The sequence below is a fragment of the Oratosquilla oratoria genome, chromosome 18 (assembly GCF_046742065.1).
Source record: "Oratosquilla oratoria isolate Oo_2021 chromosome 18, ASM4674206v1, whole genome shotgun sequence".
In the NCBI taxonomy this organism is placed as follows: domain Eukaryota; kingdom Metazoa; phylum Arthropoda; class Malacostraca; order Stomatopoda; family Squillidae; genus Oratosquilla; species Oratosquilla oratoria.
Window position 1 is genome coordinate 7,507,485 of NC_134794.1, and position 16,573 is coordinate 7,524,057.

Consider the following 16,573-nt stretch of genomic DNA (forward strand, 5'->3'; position numbering starts at 1 on the left):
GGAAAGGGTGGTGGAAGGGAGAGTGGCTGAGAGGGCATTAATGGACTATATAGTGGTACCCAAGAGGAAGCCTGGAAGAGTTCTGGATATAATGTTTTCATGAGAAAGAGTGAGAAATCATCAGATCATTATTTGGTTGAAAGGAAATTGAGAATGGAGGGAAAGGGAGGTAGAGAAATGCTGAGGATAAACAAATTAAATGAGAAGGACACAGAGAAAAAATACCAGGAGCTGAGAGAAGTTTGGGAGGTGGTGAAGGTTAGGGGGTGGGGTGTAGGAATAGAAGAAGAATGGGTATTTGAAGGAGGAAATAATAAGGTGCACAAGGATGGTATGTGGGATGGAGGTTGTACGGAAAGAGGAGAGGCAGCGAATAGTGGAATGAAGAGGTTAAGGCAGTGGTGGAAGAGAAGAAGTGACCATTTAAGGATTGGTTGCAAAGTAGAACTAGGGAAGCATATGAGAGGCACTGAAAAAATAGAAGAGAAGGGAAGTGCATGGTGATGGGGGCAAAGAGGAAAGCAGATATGTGAATACCTGCTCATAGTGGCCCTGCCCTGCAAGATGAACAGCAGAGAGAATTAGCTCTCTGCTGCCTATTTTCAAAATCTGCTACCCCTGAGGAGCTGATACATGGTCCCTTAACTGTTTGTGTTCCACCAGTTTACATAAGAGTTGACAACTGTCAACTGCTCCCTTCCTACTATTCTTAACCAGTGACATAGAAACAGTCCCACACTGATACTGTACAGTATAGACAACAGTCCAAAAAAAATTCCAAGAAAGATCTATGGGAGGTACCAAGGAGTATTGCCAGCCACTGTGAGATCCATCATCCAGGAGGTGCCAAGATAAGAGGGAGGGTAGAGGGTGGAGGGGAGTGGAGTGTATTAGGGATGGAATGGGAGGGAATGGTTTTTATGCCTTTGTCTTTTGGCTACCTCCCATGTAAGGGAGGTTAAATGGAAAAACTTCTGGATGGAAAAGTGTTGCAAGTGGAGTTCCTCAGGGTTCCGTTCTTGGGCCACTTCTATTCATAGTATATATAAATGATATAGACCATGGACTAAAATCTACTGTTTCCAAATTTGCTGATGATACAAAACTGTGCGGAGTGGCAAATGATCACTCAAACCAATTAGATATTCAAGAAGATTTAGATCAATTACAGCAATGGTCTGAAAAGTGGCTAATGAAATTTAACACAAGTAAATGCAAGGTAATGCACATAGGTAAAAATAACAGCAAGTACGATTACAAGTTATTTGGAAATTCGTTAACAAAAGTGGATAGTGAAAAAGATCTCGGCGTAATTATCAGTAACGACCTCAAATCATCCAAGCAGTGTATTTCAGCCTCTGAGAAAGCAAATAAGATTCTGGGATTGATTGCACGATCTTTTGATTTCAAAAGTCCATCACTCATTAACAAGCTATATAAATCGTTAGTTCGTCCACATTTGGAATATGCTGTTTCCGTATGGTCACCGAATCTCATTAAAGACATTGACAGACTGGAAAAAGTACAACGGCGAGCCACAAAACTGATTCCAAATATCAAAAATAAATCATACGAAAATCGACTTAAGCACATGAATCTGTTTTCCCTAAAAAAGCGTAGACTCAGAGGTGACTTGATACAGGTCTTTAAGATTTTAAAGGGAATTGACAACATCAAAAGTGACCAAATTTTCACATTGAATGAGAATCAGACAAGAAACAATGGTCTCAAACTGTCCGGAAATAGATTCAATTTGGAAGTAGGTAGAAACAACTTTGCCAACCGTGTAGTTAATGAATGGAATAAACTTCCTGCACAGGTAGTGCAATGTAGTTCAGTTCGAAGCTTTAAGAATCATTTAGATAAATACCTAAGTAAGATGCTGTAATTATTATAATTTATGTTATATTATTTGTTTTTGTTTTGTTATAATTTGTCTGTCTGATTTTCATTTATTATTAGTTATATGTCAATTTATTATCATTTACTATTTACCTGTTTGTTTGGTATTCAACTATACCAATGCATTTATTTATGTATTTTAATTGTTATTTACATTGTTATAGTTTTAATTTATTATTAATATGATTTTTTTTTTTTTTTTTTTTTTTTTTTTTTTTTTCATCCGACCTAGATATGGATCACAAGGTCTCCTGTCGGCATGCTTTGCCTTTGTAATCCTTTGTAAGGGGGATAAAGCCTATGGTATGTGTATGTACTATGAGGCTGTAAGTTTCCATCCAGTGAGGCAGCAGTTATTATGACTGATTATCTGTTATGTAGAATATTGGAAGAAATTTAAAATTTAGTTGTCATTCTTATTCTCATTATGCAGGTACAACAGGTCCTCCTAAAGGAGTCATGTGCTCACAGGATTTCATGACATGGGGAGCTAGACAATATCTACATATAATGGAAATTGAAACAGCAAAAGAAGTATTTGTGTCTTACCTTCCCCTTAGTCACCTGGCTGCACAAATGCTTGATGGTTACTTGGCTTGCACAGTTGCTGCTACTGTGTATTTTGCTCAACCAGATGCCCTCAAAGGATCTTTAGTTCAAACTTTGCAAGAGGTAAGACAAGAGAGTCAGCTTGAAGCATGTGATAATGTAGAATTATATTTGGATTGTGGGAGTGGATTTATGCCTTTTGACTTTGGCTACCTCCCTTGTAAGGGGGAAAAAGCCCTTCGTATATGTATGTATGTATATTTGGATTGTACCAATCAAATATCAATTTTATCTGTAGGCACATACATGTTGCTATTCAGATTGCCTTCATATTATTCAGGTATGGGTATAATTCAGATCACTACCCAACTATCACTATAGATGTATTAGTAATTAACTATGTGTAGTTTTTTAATCATCTCTATTGATATTTGATAGAAAAAAGGAAAACCTACAAACAGTACAGAAAACCTTGGAAAATAATAATACTTTGCCCCAAAGCAACTTCTGTAAATCATCTTCACTCATAAAAAAAAAAAAAAAAAAAAAAAAAAAAATCCTTCCCTTAGAGCAGCACATTAATATGATCAGCACAGTCCTGTGCAAGAGCCCTCATATATCAGTTGGGAGCATATGCAGAGGTGGGAACATATTGCTTTTCTTATATTGTTGCCAATCCCTATGGTTTCTCTGACCAAGCTTCCATGCAGCCACCCTTCACATTCAAGACAACTCTGGAAGTTCAGCTAACCTGCTCCAGCCCCATGCCCTTCCAACCACCTTCCCCTCCTCCACACTTTTCCACATGATCTATGCTTGTCTCTCTTTGTAAACACTGGTATCATCAATTCCCTTTCTAACATCTCTTCACTATAGTTCTTACCTGACTCCCTTTACCTTCCTACTATTGGCTTATCAATCTAGCACTGAGGTCCTCCAACACCACCAAAACTTTCTAAACTTTCACATAAATTGATCCAAAAAGGCTCCCTTTCCTTGTCATTTTTCTCATTACCATGACTGTATGCATTCACAATGACCCACATCTCCCATCCCAATTTCACCTTCACTCTAATGTGAGTAATGGCCTTGAAGACATTTCCCTCAACTTCATGCCTTTTCATATGAAGAAGTGATTGTGCCTACAACACTGTATGGGGCAGAGAGTTGGAATGTAAAGGTAGCAGAAAGGAGAAATTTAAATGTTCTTGAGATTAATTGTTTTAAGAAGTATGGTGTGGATTACAAGGATGGATAGAGTGAGAAAGGAGATGAGGTGGAGAGTAGGGGTAGAAAGAGAGCTAGCAGTTAGGATTGCTTAAAATACCAGGATAGTTTGGACACAAGGAAAGAATGAGTGAAGAAAGAGTTGCAAAAAGAGTGGAAGGCAGGGGTGGATGGAGTGAACTTGAGGGGAAGACTGATAATGGGATGGATGGATGGATGAATGGATAGGGGTGAAGGGAGCCATGAGTTAAAGGGGAATGTCTGTTGAGCAGGGAAGGGAGAAGGCAGGAGATAGATGTGAGTGGAGAATAGTTGTGAATGGATGTCAATCTTCCCCATTTACTCAAGTGGGAGTGAGGAAAGGTCAGCATGGAAATGAATTCCTTAATTACTCAAGAGGGAATGAGAAGGGAGGGTCACCATGGAAACAAAGCTCTGGGAGTAAACCAGCTTCAGGTGTCAGGCCCTGTGTGGAGGTACTGTGTCGTGGTACATTGCCTCTGACCCAGGCAGTGGGTGGGAAGCAGGGATGACCCTTCATCCACAGGGAACTAAGAGATTAAAAAAGGGAAACAAATGGATCTTGGATGAGTGTAGGATGGATGGTGCATGGGGGCCAAACAGCAGCATCTACCCCTGGCCATCAGCTCTACGCAGATGGCACCGATCCCCAAGGAGGAGCTACGCCTACCTGGGGGAGTACCACAATCCTTTTTTTCCAACACACAATGTTACGTTTTTTCTGCACTGAGGGGTCATTTTCCGGCGATCACCCCTCTTCTTCTACTTTTAGCCGGAGATGTAGAGAGCAATCCTGGGCCCACCACAAAATACACATGCCCAACATGCTCTAAACCCATTACTTCGAGCAGACAGACAAAGGGCTCAGTTCAGTGCAATATGTGCAAAAACTGGGCCCACCTCACTTGTACAACACTTGCTGACACAAACCAATACACAAACACTTGGACATGTTCTACCTGCCCTCCAGTAACCCCAATCCCACCTCCCCAACCACAGCCAACACCCTTACCCACTCACAATTTCCCTTTGCCCTTACCCCCGATTAGTACTCCCCTTCCTTTGTCCCCGATCTCTCCTTTCCCCCCCTCTGACCCAGATCCTACACCTTCCCCACTACCACCCCAACCTCAACCCCAAACGGCAACATACAACACATACAAAACACACAACATCAACATATTACAACACAACATTGACGGTATAAACACTAAAAAACATGAACTTGAACACTTTCTTAAACAACACAACATACACATTGCAATTCTACAAGAAACAAAATTAAGACACTCACACAAAACACCATCATTTCATAATTACACCACCATCAGACAAGACCGGACTGACGGCAATGGCGGTGGACTCATCACCCTGATCCACCATTCCATCTGTTTTGTGGACACAAGTGCCACAACCAAAATTCTCCTCCCTACCACAGATAACACAACAGAAACCCAATCCATTCGTATCCGCACAGGCAACAATTCAACACTAACAATAGTTAACATGTACATTCCCCCCCAATCATCCCCCACAGTTCCAAACACCTTCAGACCTCAACTCAGCCAACTAACCTCAATCCCTAACCTGATCATGGGTGGTGACTTCAACGCCAAGTCGTCTGCCTGGTTTGTCGACAACCCTGACACAGACAGAGGGCTTGATATACAGACTCAATTCGACTCATTGACTATCATGAACAACACGCATAATCATACACATATCCCATACCAAGCCCTCTACACTCCCTCCTCTCCTGATATCACCTTTTGCTCCCCCTGCCTAACCCCAACAACATCATGGAGAGTGGTCGGAGCCCTTGGTTCTGACCACCTTCCAATCATCATCACCACCAAAACAAGATGCACCCCAGCTGGCCACAGACACACTTACACCAATTACAAGAGAGCTAACTGGGAAGCCTTTAATGAAGAGACAGAACAACATTTTGAAACACTTAACAGTACACCAATCACAAACATAAACAATGCTGTGCACGCTTTTAATACAATCATACAAAACGCAGACAAGAGATACATCCCTAGAGGCAACAGAAAATCACACAACCCCAACTTCACACCAGAAATCCAAGGCCTCATCAGACAACGTGACACACTTAAACACGATACCCCCACACCTATCCCTCAAAACATAGCAGACCAAATACAAACACTAAACACTGTGATTGCCAATAAAATACATGAACAAAAAACACAAAATTGGCAAAACTTTATCAATACACTTGATCACAAAACAAACACCAGCAAATTGTACAAAACACTCAACAGCATCACACTATCCAACACTAACACTACACGCTCTCACGCAGCAATAATCACAACAACAGATAACCTACCCTCAAACAGACAACAAGCAAACGCACTCATACGTCATTTTGCACAGACAAGCCATCTTACATCTCACCCTGACGACCGACGCACCATTCGACGTAAGAAAGACTTTCCCACAGACTCAGACTATACACCCTTCATAGACAGTCAGACAAAACTCATATTGCATAGTCTCAAGCACTCATCTGCCTGTGGCCCTGATAACATAAGCAACATACACCTAAAACACATTGGACCACAAGGTATACACGCACTCACAAACATTGCAAACTACAGCTATTCACACAACACAATACCCGACATCTGGAAGCATGGTAAAATAATCACCATTCCAAAACCGAACAAAGACCCAACAATCCCAACATCGCACCGCCCAATCACACTTCTCTGCACCCCCTCTAAAGTCATTGAACGCCTAATACTTAAACTTGTCACACCATATATTCCCCTTGCTGACTCACAACACGGTTTTAGGCCACTACACTCCACAAACACTCTTCTGACAAACCTCACACAAAGAATTTTAGATGGCATCAATTCAGATAGGCCCCACCACAGAACACTTCTTATAACATTGGACATTAGTAAAGCTTTTGATGCTATCCCCCGCCACAACCTAACAAATAAAATATATAACACAGACATGCACAATAACACCAAAAGATGGCTGGCCAATTATCTGGCGGGCAGGAATGCTCATGTGTCATATAATGGCCAATCATCGCACATCAGAAACATTAAGAACGGAGTACCACAGGGCTCGGTTCTATCCCCCACATTATTTAATCTATACATGCATGACTTACCCACGCCAGACACCTCAGAAATACAAATCTCTTCCTACGCAGACGACATAACAATCACATGCACACATCGTAACACAGACAAAGCTGCAGAAATAATCCAGCCTTACCTTGACACACTCAACACATGGTTCATCACAAACAGACTCAAAATAGCTCCAACCAAATCTACAGCAACACTTCTCACCAACTGGACAAAAGAACACAAATACATACCTCATCTCTACATCAACAACACTCTAATACCACACACAAACACACCGAAAATTCTTGGTGTAACATACGATACATCCATGTCTTTCAAACAACACCTCACAACCATAAAAAACAAATGCACACCTAGACTTAACGCACTTAAGTCAATCACTGGAACAACATTTGGATAAAACAAAGAAACTAATATAACAATATACAAACAATGCATACGCTCAGTGATGAATTATGCGAGTCCTGCATGGGCTCCTAATCTCAGTGAGACACACCACAACACCCTTCAAATCATACAAAACAAAGCCCTAAAAACAATTACAGGCTGCACAAATACATCACCTACAGACCATTTACACCATGAAACAAAAGTCCTCAAAGTCAAAGACCACCTCGACATGAGAGGCACACAAACACTTGCTGCAGCCACCACAAACACATCACACCCGCTACACTACATAGCAGAACACCCACACACACCAAGAAACATTAAAACTACACCCAAAGACCTTTATTTCACACAGATTCTCTCTTCTCTTCCTCCACAACCACCGAATACCAGCCTCCGGAAACATATTCATAATCATATCACTCACCGCTCCATTAACACACTGAAAGACAACACACTGCTGCATGCCAGACCCCCTGATATCCACCCTTCTGAATCCTCTCTCCCACGTAAGGACAGAGTCCTCTTGGCCAGACTGCGATGCGGTCACCACCCAGCACTTCTAAGCTACCAGAAGAGGCTGGACGACCGTGTTGTGAACAGCTGCCCAGGATGTAACACTTCACCCCATACCATACAACACATAATGGAAGACTGCATTATACACAATCATGCACGCGAACAACACAACATACACTCTATAAAGGATTTGTGGGAAAACCCAGTTTCGGCTGTGGCCTTCCTTGGGGAGACGGGACTGCTCGGACAGACAGTCTAGGGAACGACAACAACAACAACAACAACCTCTCTCATAAGGAGGAAGCCATTTGGTGTATAGATAGATATTCATGTGGTAGATAGTTGTGATTACCGATAATTTTTATGATTTTTTCCAGGAACTTGTACATTATTATTTAATACAAAGTGTATAGTTTCATCGGAAAGAAATAATTCTATAAATATTTTTATTGCATGCAAAGGATCATGAGGCAGTTGGATGGTAATACTTTTGAGTTCATGTACCTTTTATTTATATAGCTGAAATGTAATATGTATAATATTACACCAAGGTCTCTTGATCCGGGATTCACCAACCACCACTTGTGAGGACATTGGTGCCAGAATATAAACTCACTTCATGCATTGATGGTGTTTTATGTCCAGGGTCAATTCCTGAAGTGGGTTTATGTCCTGGGATCATATGTCCACACAAGTGGCATTTGGCAAGTGTTGGATTAAGAGACCTAGGTGTATAGCCCTGCAACTGTATAGATGTTTGAAGAAAATGTTATTTGCCTTTGAAAATCTGACATTGGTTAGGACACTTTTAAACCTATATATGTTATGATTTCTAAATTCAGGTTCAACCAACATGTTTTCTTGGAGTTCCTCGAGTGTGGGAGAAAATCTATGAAAAGATGCAAGAAGCAGGTGCTCAGGTGGGAGGCTTTAAAAAGAAAGTAGCAACTTGGGCTAAACATCATGGACTAAACAACTATGAGGCTCTACGTGAGGGAAGGTAATATGCAGTTCAGATGACAATGTAAAATCTCTTCTATGAGTGACCTGTGGGTCAGCCTGGCTTATGGTTGGATCCCTCAGGGCCACAAATATCTTTTTAAAAAATCTGAGGCTATAGATTGATTAATTTCAAATGTTTTATTAACATTGCAGACATTTGTCTTTATATGAAGGGATTTGTCATTCACTTGCTAAAGGCCTCATCCTGAACAAAGTGAAGAAAGTTCTTGGTTTTGAAAGAGCTTATAAATTTGTATCAGGTAAGTATTTTAGATATGCTGTCTAAGTAAAGATTTAGTTTTTGATGCAGTAGTAGGTGTATTCCTTAGGAGGTAATTTGGAATCGTTATAGTTGTGATATGTAATAAGAAAAATCAAAGTAAAGGATGAAATAGGTAGCAACAACCACATTGAGTACATAACTTTATGTATTTGTTTATTTTTGTTTGTACAAAATATTGAAATTTTATTATACAGTTTTATAAACAAATAAATGAAGTTGTAAATTATAAGCTTAACAGACTGACGAGTTAAACACCATATGAGGACAGAGCCTTTATTTGTACGACGTTTCGCTTATTACAGCTTTTTCAAGTACGAAACGTCGTAGAAATAAAGGCTCCGTCCTCATATGGTGTTTAACTCGTCAGTCTTGTCGGCAACTGCCACTTTCTTGAAAAGCTTAACAGACTTGACAAAAAATTACTTTTTGTATTCACAATTTGCAGGAGCTGCACCAATATCAAAAGATGTGCTGGAGTACTTTATGAGTCTAGATTTGCCCATCATGGAAGGATATGGAATGTCAGAAAGCCTAGGACTCTGTTCTATGGGGCAAACCAAAGCAGGCATGTTCAGAATAGGAAGTGTTGGAAAGGCAAGTTGAAATTATGTTAAGTTTTATGTATTTATTTTTATTATTATTTTTTAGGTAATCAACTTATTTATTTACTAACCATTATTTGATACATGTGGAATGTCTAACAAGTAGAAAAGAGGGAGTGCAAGTAGGAGTAAATAGAGGGAGATTCTGAAAGGATGAAAAGGTCTGAATTAATGTTCTTATCTGCATTATGAATTATTTTGAGCGGGTGAGGAGAGTGGTCGCCATATGAGGAAGCATTGGGGATAAAGTACTCGTAACACCAGCTGTTGAGCCCTACTGTGAAAGAATTGTGCCTTACTGCATTGCCTTTGACCCAAGCAGTGTGAAGGAGGACAGAGACCCTTTATCTCAGAGGTGCTGAGATGGGAGGGATGGTTATGTTTAAATTGGTTATGTGTATGATGTGGGTGTGTGTTCTGACTTTGTTACCCCATTTATAATAGAGGGCCTTTGGTTTTATATATAATTATAGCAGAGCTTTTCATTGCATACTTCATGTTTTATGAAGCTTACCTGGTACATTTCATATAAAGCATGTTGGTTGTTAAGGCATCAGGATATCATTGTTTTAAATATGTTACAGGTTGTACCACAGACAGTTGTCCGTCTTGATGAATCATCTGGAAGTAAGGAAGGGGAAGGAGAAATCTTAATGAAAGGAAGAAATGTATGCATGGGATATCTGGCAATGCCAGAAGCAACAGATGCAGCGGTAACTGAATTTGTATATATTTGTTTAGTTTTAGGTTATTTGTATAAACTGTATCTGTGATTCAGTATAGAAAAAAAAATTGTAAAATGAGCTGAATGTTTTAGTTTTGTGTTCCCAGTTTTAGACAGAGGAAAAGTAATGCTTGTCAGTGTTGTAATTCATTAGCAATTAGTGCAAGTAATGATTATAGTTATTGCCCTGAGTGTCATTCACTGGAAACCCCACAGGGGCTGGCACCAATCTTTGGGACCTCTCATAGATATCACTGGGAAGAAATACTGGATGATTGTCTGTCCTGTGTTAGTGTGGAAGTGCTTTCATATCAATGATATACAGTACTAGGACTGTTCAGATCACCACCTAGCATCAAGAACCAACGCAGAATAAGCCCAACCACAGAGGCAAACTGCCTCAGATGCAACTGTCACACATTGAACACCTCATCTTATGCTTCACCCTAGCCGTACCTAGACAACAACACAATATTTCTTCCTTGAATGACTTATGGTCCAACCAAGTGGCTGTTACTGGTTACCATGGTACCATGGACTTCCTGTAAGAAACCTGGGGCAATAAATTAATTTATTGATTTTATGCATTTTTTTTTTTTTTTTTTTTTGTCTTCTTCTTCTTCTTCTTCTTCTTCTTCTTCTTCTTCTTCTTCTTCTTCTTCTTCTTCTTCTTCTTCTTCTTCTTCTTCTTCCTCCTCCTCCTCCTCCTCCTCCTCCTCCTCCTCCTCCTCCTCCTCCTCCTCCTCCTCCTCCTCCTCCTCCTCCTCCTCCTCCTCCTCCTCCTCCTATATATGTTAACCCCTTCCATACGGTGCCGCACACGTAGGCGTCATGAGGAGCGAGTGTATTCGCGAGGCTGCCATATCGGCGTCTTGATTATATTTATTGTAGTCGCCCCTCCATAATGACATTCTTTCTAATTCTTTTGTAATCGCATTTTCTATGGTTATCAAAATTCACGGGTGAAGAGAGAACGATCGATATAAGCGGTGACTATATTTTATGATGCGAGTATTATTACGACACGTCGTACGGCTGGCATTGGCTGCTGCCACCGAGATCTAAGTCCATGACGCCTACGTGTGCGGCACCGTATGGAAGGGGTTAATAACTATGACTGATCACTTTATGGTTAGTTTTCACAGAATGGAACCATATCATTTTTCAACTTTGTGTTACAGATAGATAATGAAGGCTGGTTACATACAGGTGATATTGGTTGTTTCGACAGTGATGGATTTTTGTATATTACTGGAAGATTAAAGGAATTGGTCATCACAGCAGGTGGAGAAAACATTCCCCCTGTGTATATTGAAGACAATATTAAGAAACTTCTGCCCTGTATTAGTAATTGTATGCTTGTTGGAGATAAGCAAAAGTAAGTGTACTAATTTTTTATTCTATAATATTGTGTTACTTTGATCCCATGCAAACTATACAGATCTATATGGTATATGTATGTATGTATAGATATACATACATACATACATATACCAAGGCTTTTTTCCCCCTTACAAGGGAGGTAGCCAAAAAGGAAAAGGCATAAAATCATTCCCACCCATTCCATCCCTGAATACACTCCACACCCCTCCACCCTTCCTCTTATCTTAGCACCTCCTAGATGACGGGTCATCCCTGCACCTTGTCCACTGCTCTGGGTCAGAAACAGTGTCGCAAGACACAGCACATCCACAGCAAGGCTGCTTCATTAAATCGGCGACCCCCCTCTCCATCCCCCCATGCATAAAAGGATAAGACGGGGAGAAATCCCTTTGGGCTGCGTCAAATTTTGCTCACATATACTACCTCACCCCCCATCCCCCCACCCATTCCACCTCATGCATCACAACATCATCCATATACAACCATCCTCCATTCACCCCTGTCTTCAGTCCTCTCCCATCCTTCCTCAACAGACATTCCCCTCTTCCCCAAAGCATAGATATACAAGAGAAAAAATAAACAGATATATCAACTCCTAGAATGATGATGATGATGATGATATAGTTCAACATCACAAACCTCTATGGTGAGGCTAGGACAGTGCCCTTTACAGAGAACTTTGTAGCATGGAATTTATTTAACCATGTCCTTGGTCCAACTCGCTGGCGGCAGGGTTGAACCACCATGCCCTCGACCATTACTGTAAGTAACAAAGCCCTAACCCACTCAGCTAGCGAGTTTCCTCCTAAACTAGCCAGCAACTCCAGGAATAGCTTAGGAAATAATATAGATGAGGCTAAAATCATAAATGAATTTAAAGCCACAAGGAGCTAAGATGGGAGGGAAACAAGGATGATAGATGGAAGTGGAATGGATGGGAGTGGGTGTGTATCTTTGAGTCTATCTTTATTATAAGGGGGAAGAAGCTTTATAGATAGATGACAGAGTAAGAGACAGGATTCCATTAGCAAAGCTTATTTCCTGTATACAACAACAGTTATGGTAGGTTAATATATATCTGAGAAGAAGGCCCTCTGATAAAATCAATGAAGGTGATTGGGTTCTACCAGTGAACTGGTATCTAGCCTCATAGACACTGCAGGCAACTTAAAACTACGTACATACATATACCAAAGTCATTTTTACCCCTTATACAGGAGGTAGCCAAAAAACAAAGACAAAACCACACCCACCCATTCCATCCCCATCACACTCCACTCCCCTCCACCCTCTTCCCTAACAACAAAAATTCATTGGCTTTTCATTATTATTGCAGGTTTTTGTCAGTATTACTGACTCTGAAAGCAGAGAGTGACATAGAAAGTGGAGAACCACTCCAAGAACTCACTCCATCATGCATATCATGGATGAACTCTTTTGGTTGTCCTGCAACAACAATTGAGGATGTTATTAAAGATGTGCAAGACAACCCAAATGGACAGGTGGCAAAAGCCATTGATGAGGCCATCAAAAAGTATGTATTTTTCCTATTGTTATGGTATAATGTGAAGTTTCTACTGTGGGTGGTGGATGGGAGTGGAATGGGTGGGAGTGAGCGCATGACTCTGATTTGGCTATCTCCCTTATAAAGGAGGGAGATTGTGAAGTTATAGGAATGTACTTGATAATGGCTGTTGAGTAGAGTAGATTTGTGAGATTCTTTAAGACATGAATTATTCTTCACATCATGAAAAAAAGAGAAGAGAAAGGGTGATTTGATAATAGTGTTGAGGTCATTCAGTCAATGCATTTCCCCATGTCTTTCATGCAGGAGACTCATGGCTCTCAGGTAACCAACTACAGCCACCATTATAGTCCAAAAGTCATTTGAGATATTTATTTATTTATTTATTATTTATTATTGTTATTATTATTTTTTTTCTTTTAGTTTAATAGTTTCAACACACATAATATTACATGTCTAAAACCAAATTTGTTATCTGTCAAGTTTTTCATCTCTAAGGTTTTTGATCCACTGATTTTCTACAAGTCTTTTACACAATTTTACAATCATTCTGGTCAGAGACACTGGTTGTTCAGTGATATATCTTTACCTCTTCCATTGAATTGGTACCATATTAGCCTTTTTCCAGTCCTGTGGTATTACTAGTGAATGAAACAACATACCCTGGTGTATGCTCCCAGTTGATAATGAATCAGTAATGAAATCGTAATAACCACTGTACAGTATGTCAGGATTATGGGAAATGTACTTTGAGATGGAATGAGTTTAATGTGTATGTAGTAGTAGTGTACTTTGTTACATAGAAATGAAAAATGGAAGTAAATATGATTAGTTGATATTTTGAAGGGTGTAACAAGTTGTATTTTCAACAGGTACAATGAAAAATTGGCCATTTCCAATGCTCAGAAAGTTCAGCGATGGACCATCCTTCCACATGACTTTTCACTTCCCACTGGAGAGTTGAATAGTACCCTTAAGTTGAAGAGGAAGTTTGTTCTAGAAAAATACAAAGAAAAAATTGAAACCTTGTATACCACACCAGATGAGTTGTCAAAGAATAGTAAATTATAATTTAGTGCTGCAGTGCTTTGTAATGTTTTCAGAGTTATAGTTTTCAGATCTCTGTTGGTGATATAATAGCTAGGTTTAAATTGATTTTACTCTTTGTTTATGCAAAAGAAAAAGAGAGGGAGTAAGAGTGATAATCAACCCTATCTGGTGTCTTGGGTATCCATGGTAGCTCCTCTCATTTCCATCCTTACCAGAGGGGAACTACAGAGGTTCCTGTTGTTGGTTATTCATGGAAATGATAGAATATTTTAGCAACAGCCAGAATAAAAGGATACAACGTGATACAGTAAGGGTTAATATAGACAAGTTTAACTTTTTCTCTACCAAAGAGATGGCATTGAGAGGAATAGCTCAGTTACAGCTTGACTCTAGAATAAAAGAATAAATTCTGACAGATATAGAAATGATTAAAAGGATAAGCACCCATTATAATGGTAGCAGGAAAATATAAAACACCATTTTGGTGTTTTGTGATTATTGTGCTGTGAGATTTGGAATCAAACATAAAATCTACATCATGCTGATCACTGATAAGCTAAAAGTGTTGTTCCATGAGATACTTGTACAATTTTCTTACACTCTACAAAGGCTTAAGCTTCCATTTCAACAGATGAGTGTTTTTGCTCAATAATTGAAAGTATACAAGTGGAGAAAGAAATAGCAAGCTTCCTTTTCAAGAATTTCATCTATTATTCTTTGAAACTTGGCTACTCCATTTTTAGTATAAAATAGAATCCAGTTGAATTCATACAATTTTCCTTTTTTCTCAGAGGTCTTATACAGCATCCCTTCCCTTCAGATAAAAATTTGGTGGTATTCACTTTGTAAATCAAGAGTGCTAAATACCCTAGAACAAGCTTCTTTGTTAACTATTTTATCTATGTGAGGCAAGGGATAAACATCCAACTCATGATACCAGTTTATTGTTTGTGAGCAGTCAACAACCATTATCTTCTTGTGATTGGTTCCATCAGTCACAAGTACTTTCTAGCCGATTTAATGAAGCGGCCTTGCTGTGGATGTGCTGTGTCTTGCCACACTGCTTCTGACCCAGGGCAGTGGACAGGGTGCAGGGATGACCCGTCATCTAGGAGGTGCTAAGATGGAAGGGAGGGTGGAGGGGTGTGGAGTGTTTTCAGGGATGGAATGGGTGGGAATGATTTTATGCCTTTTCCTTTTTGGCTACCTCCCTAGTAAGGGGGAAAAACCCTTGGTATATGTATGTATGTATAAGTATTTTTTCAGTGTTCTTTATATTTCATAGTCATCAGACTTTCTGGCAGCTTCAGTGTAAGGTCATGATTTGACTGTAATAGGTTTACAGTTTTAAGCTACGTTTGAGAAGAGAGTAAAAGAGAGTCTTTATTGCAGCTCAACCACATATTTTTTAAGCTGGTCTTTTCCCTCCAAATTTTATTTTAAGAGTTGTTTGTAGTGATAGTAGAAAAGAAGTGAATATATAAGGAATTGTTACAAAGAAGATATAAAGCATATGAGAGGTATAGTATAAAGGGAGTGAAGGAAAATGGCAGAGTAAGGGAGGTCAAGAGGATACCAGATGTGTGTTAGGGTAGGTATTTAATGGAGAATAGTGTTAGGGTAGGTCTTTAATGGAGAATAGTGTTAGGGTAGGTATTTAATGGAGAATAGTGAAAAGAATAAATGATATTTACAAAGGAAGTGAATAGAGTAAGAGGAGGTGATTTGGGTCAGGAGAGAATAAAGGATGCAGAGGAACTTGTGTTCATAGAGGTGAAGGTGGTGAGCAGAAGATGAATATATCAGATTTGTTGAATGCATAAGAGGGTAGGGAAGCTTTGATTGTATGGCATTTGCAGATGGCTGGAGAGTGACTGATGGAAGAGGAGAATGATAAGGTTATAACAAAAGAGGAGATACATAGAGCTTTAAAAGAAATTAAAATCAATAAAGCACCTAAATTATATATTTGTTGTATGAAATAAATGGATGAATATTGTGGAATGGCTGGTGAGATTGTTTAATGTGTGTCTAAGGAAAATGTACCACTAGTTTGAAGGAGTGGGTGTATGTTAATAATGATAGTAATTTTTGCTTTGGGTTTAACTGGAAACCTGTACCCCTGCAGCAGCTGGTATTGGTCCTTGGGGTCTCCTTAGATTTCTATGAGAAAAAGTTTTGGAGTGTTGCATTATATTAGTGTGGTGATGTTTCTATGTTACCAGCCGAAAGTAGTAGAAAGACAGGAGGAGTTGC

General features: G+C 39.6%; 1 protein-coding gene across 10 annotated transcripts in view; it reads left to right on the forward strand.

The window, feature by feature from the left end:
* Nucleotides 1–15,932, forward strand: part of bgm (acyl-CoA synthetase bubblegum family member 1) — a 41,460-nt gene extending 25,528 nt beyond the window's left edge. For all 10 annotated transcript variants that reach the window (XM_076201454.1, XM_076201455.1, XM_076201452.1 and 7 more), the window contains 8 exons: nucleotides 2,336–2,574; nucleotides 8,591–8,748; nucleotides 8,904–9,010; nucleotides 9,479–9,627; nucleotides 10,220–10,348; nucleotides 11,541–11,737; nucleotides 13,079–13,276; nucleotides 14,140–15,932. In XM_076201454.1, coding sequence (XP_076057569.1) covers nucleotides 2,336–2,574; nucleotides 8,591–8,748; nucleotides 8,904–9,010; nucleotides 9,479–9,627; nucleotides 10,220–10,348; nucleotides 11,541–11,737; nucleotides 13,079–13,276; nucleotides 14,140–14,338 — 1,376 coding nt within the window. In that variant the 3' untranslated portion in view covers nucleotides 14,339–15,932. The remainder of the gene's footprint in view (nucleotides 1–2,335; nucleotides 2,575–8,590; nucleotides 8,749–8,903; nucleotides 9,011–9,478; nucleotides 9,628–10,219; nucleotides 10,349–11,540; nucleotides 11,738–13,078; nucleotides 13,277–14,139) is intronic.
* Nucleotides 15,933–16,573: the final 641 nt, after the last annotated feature.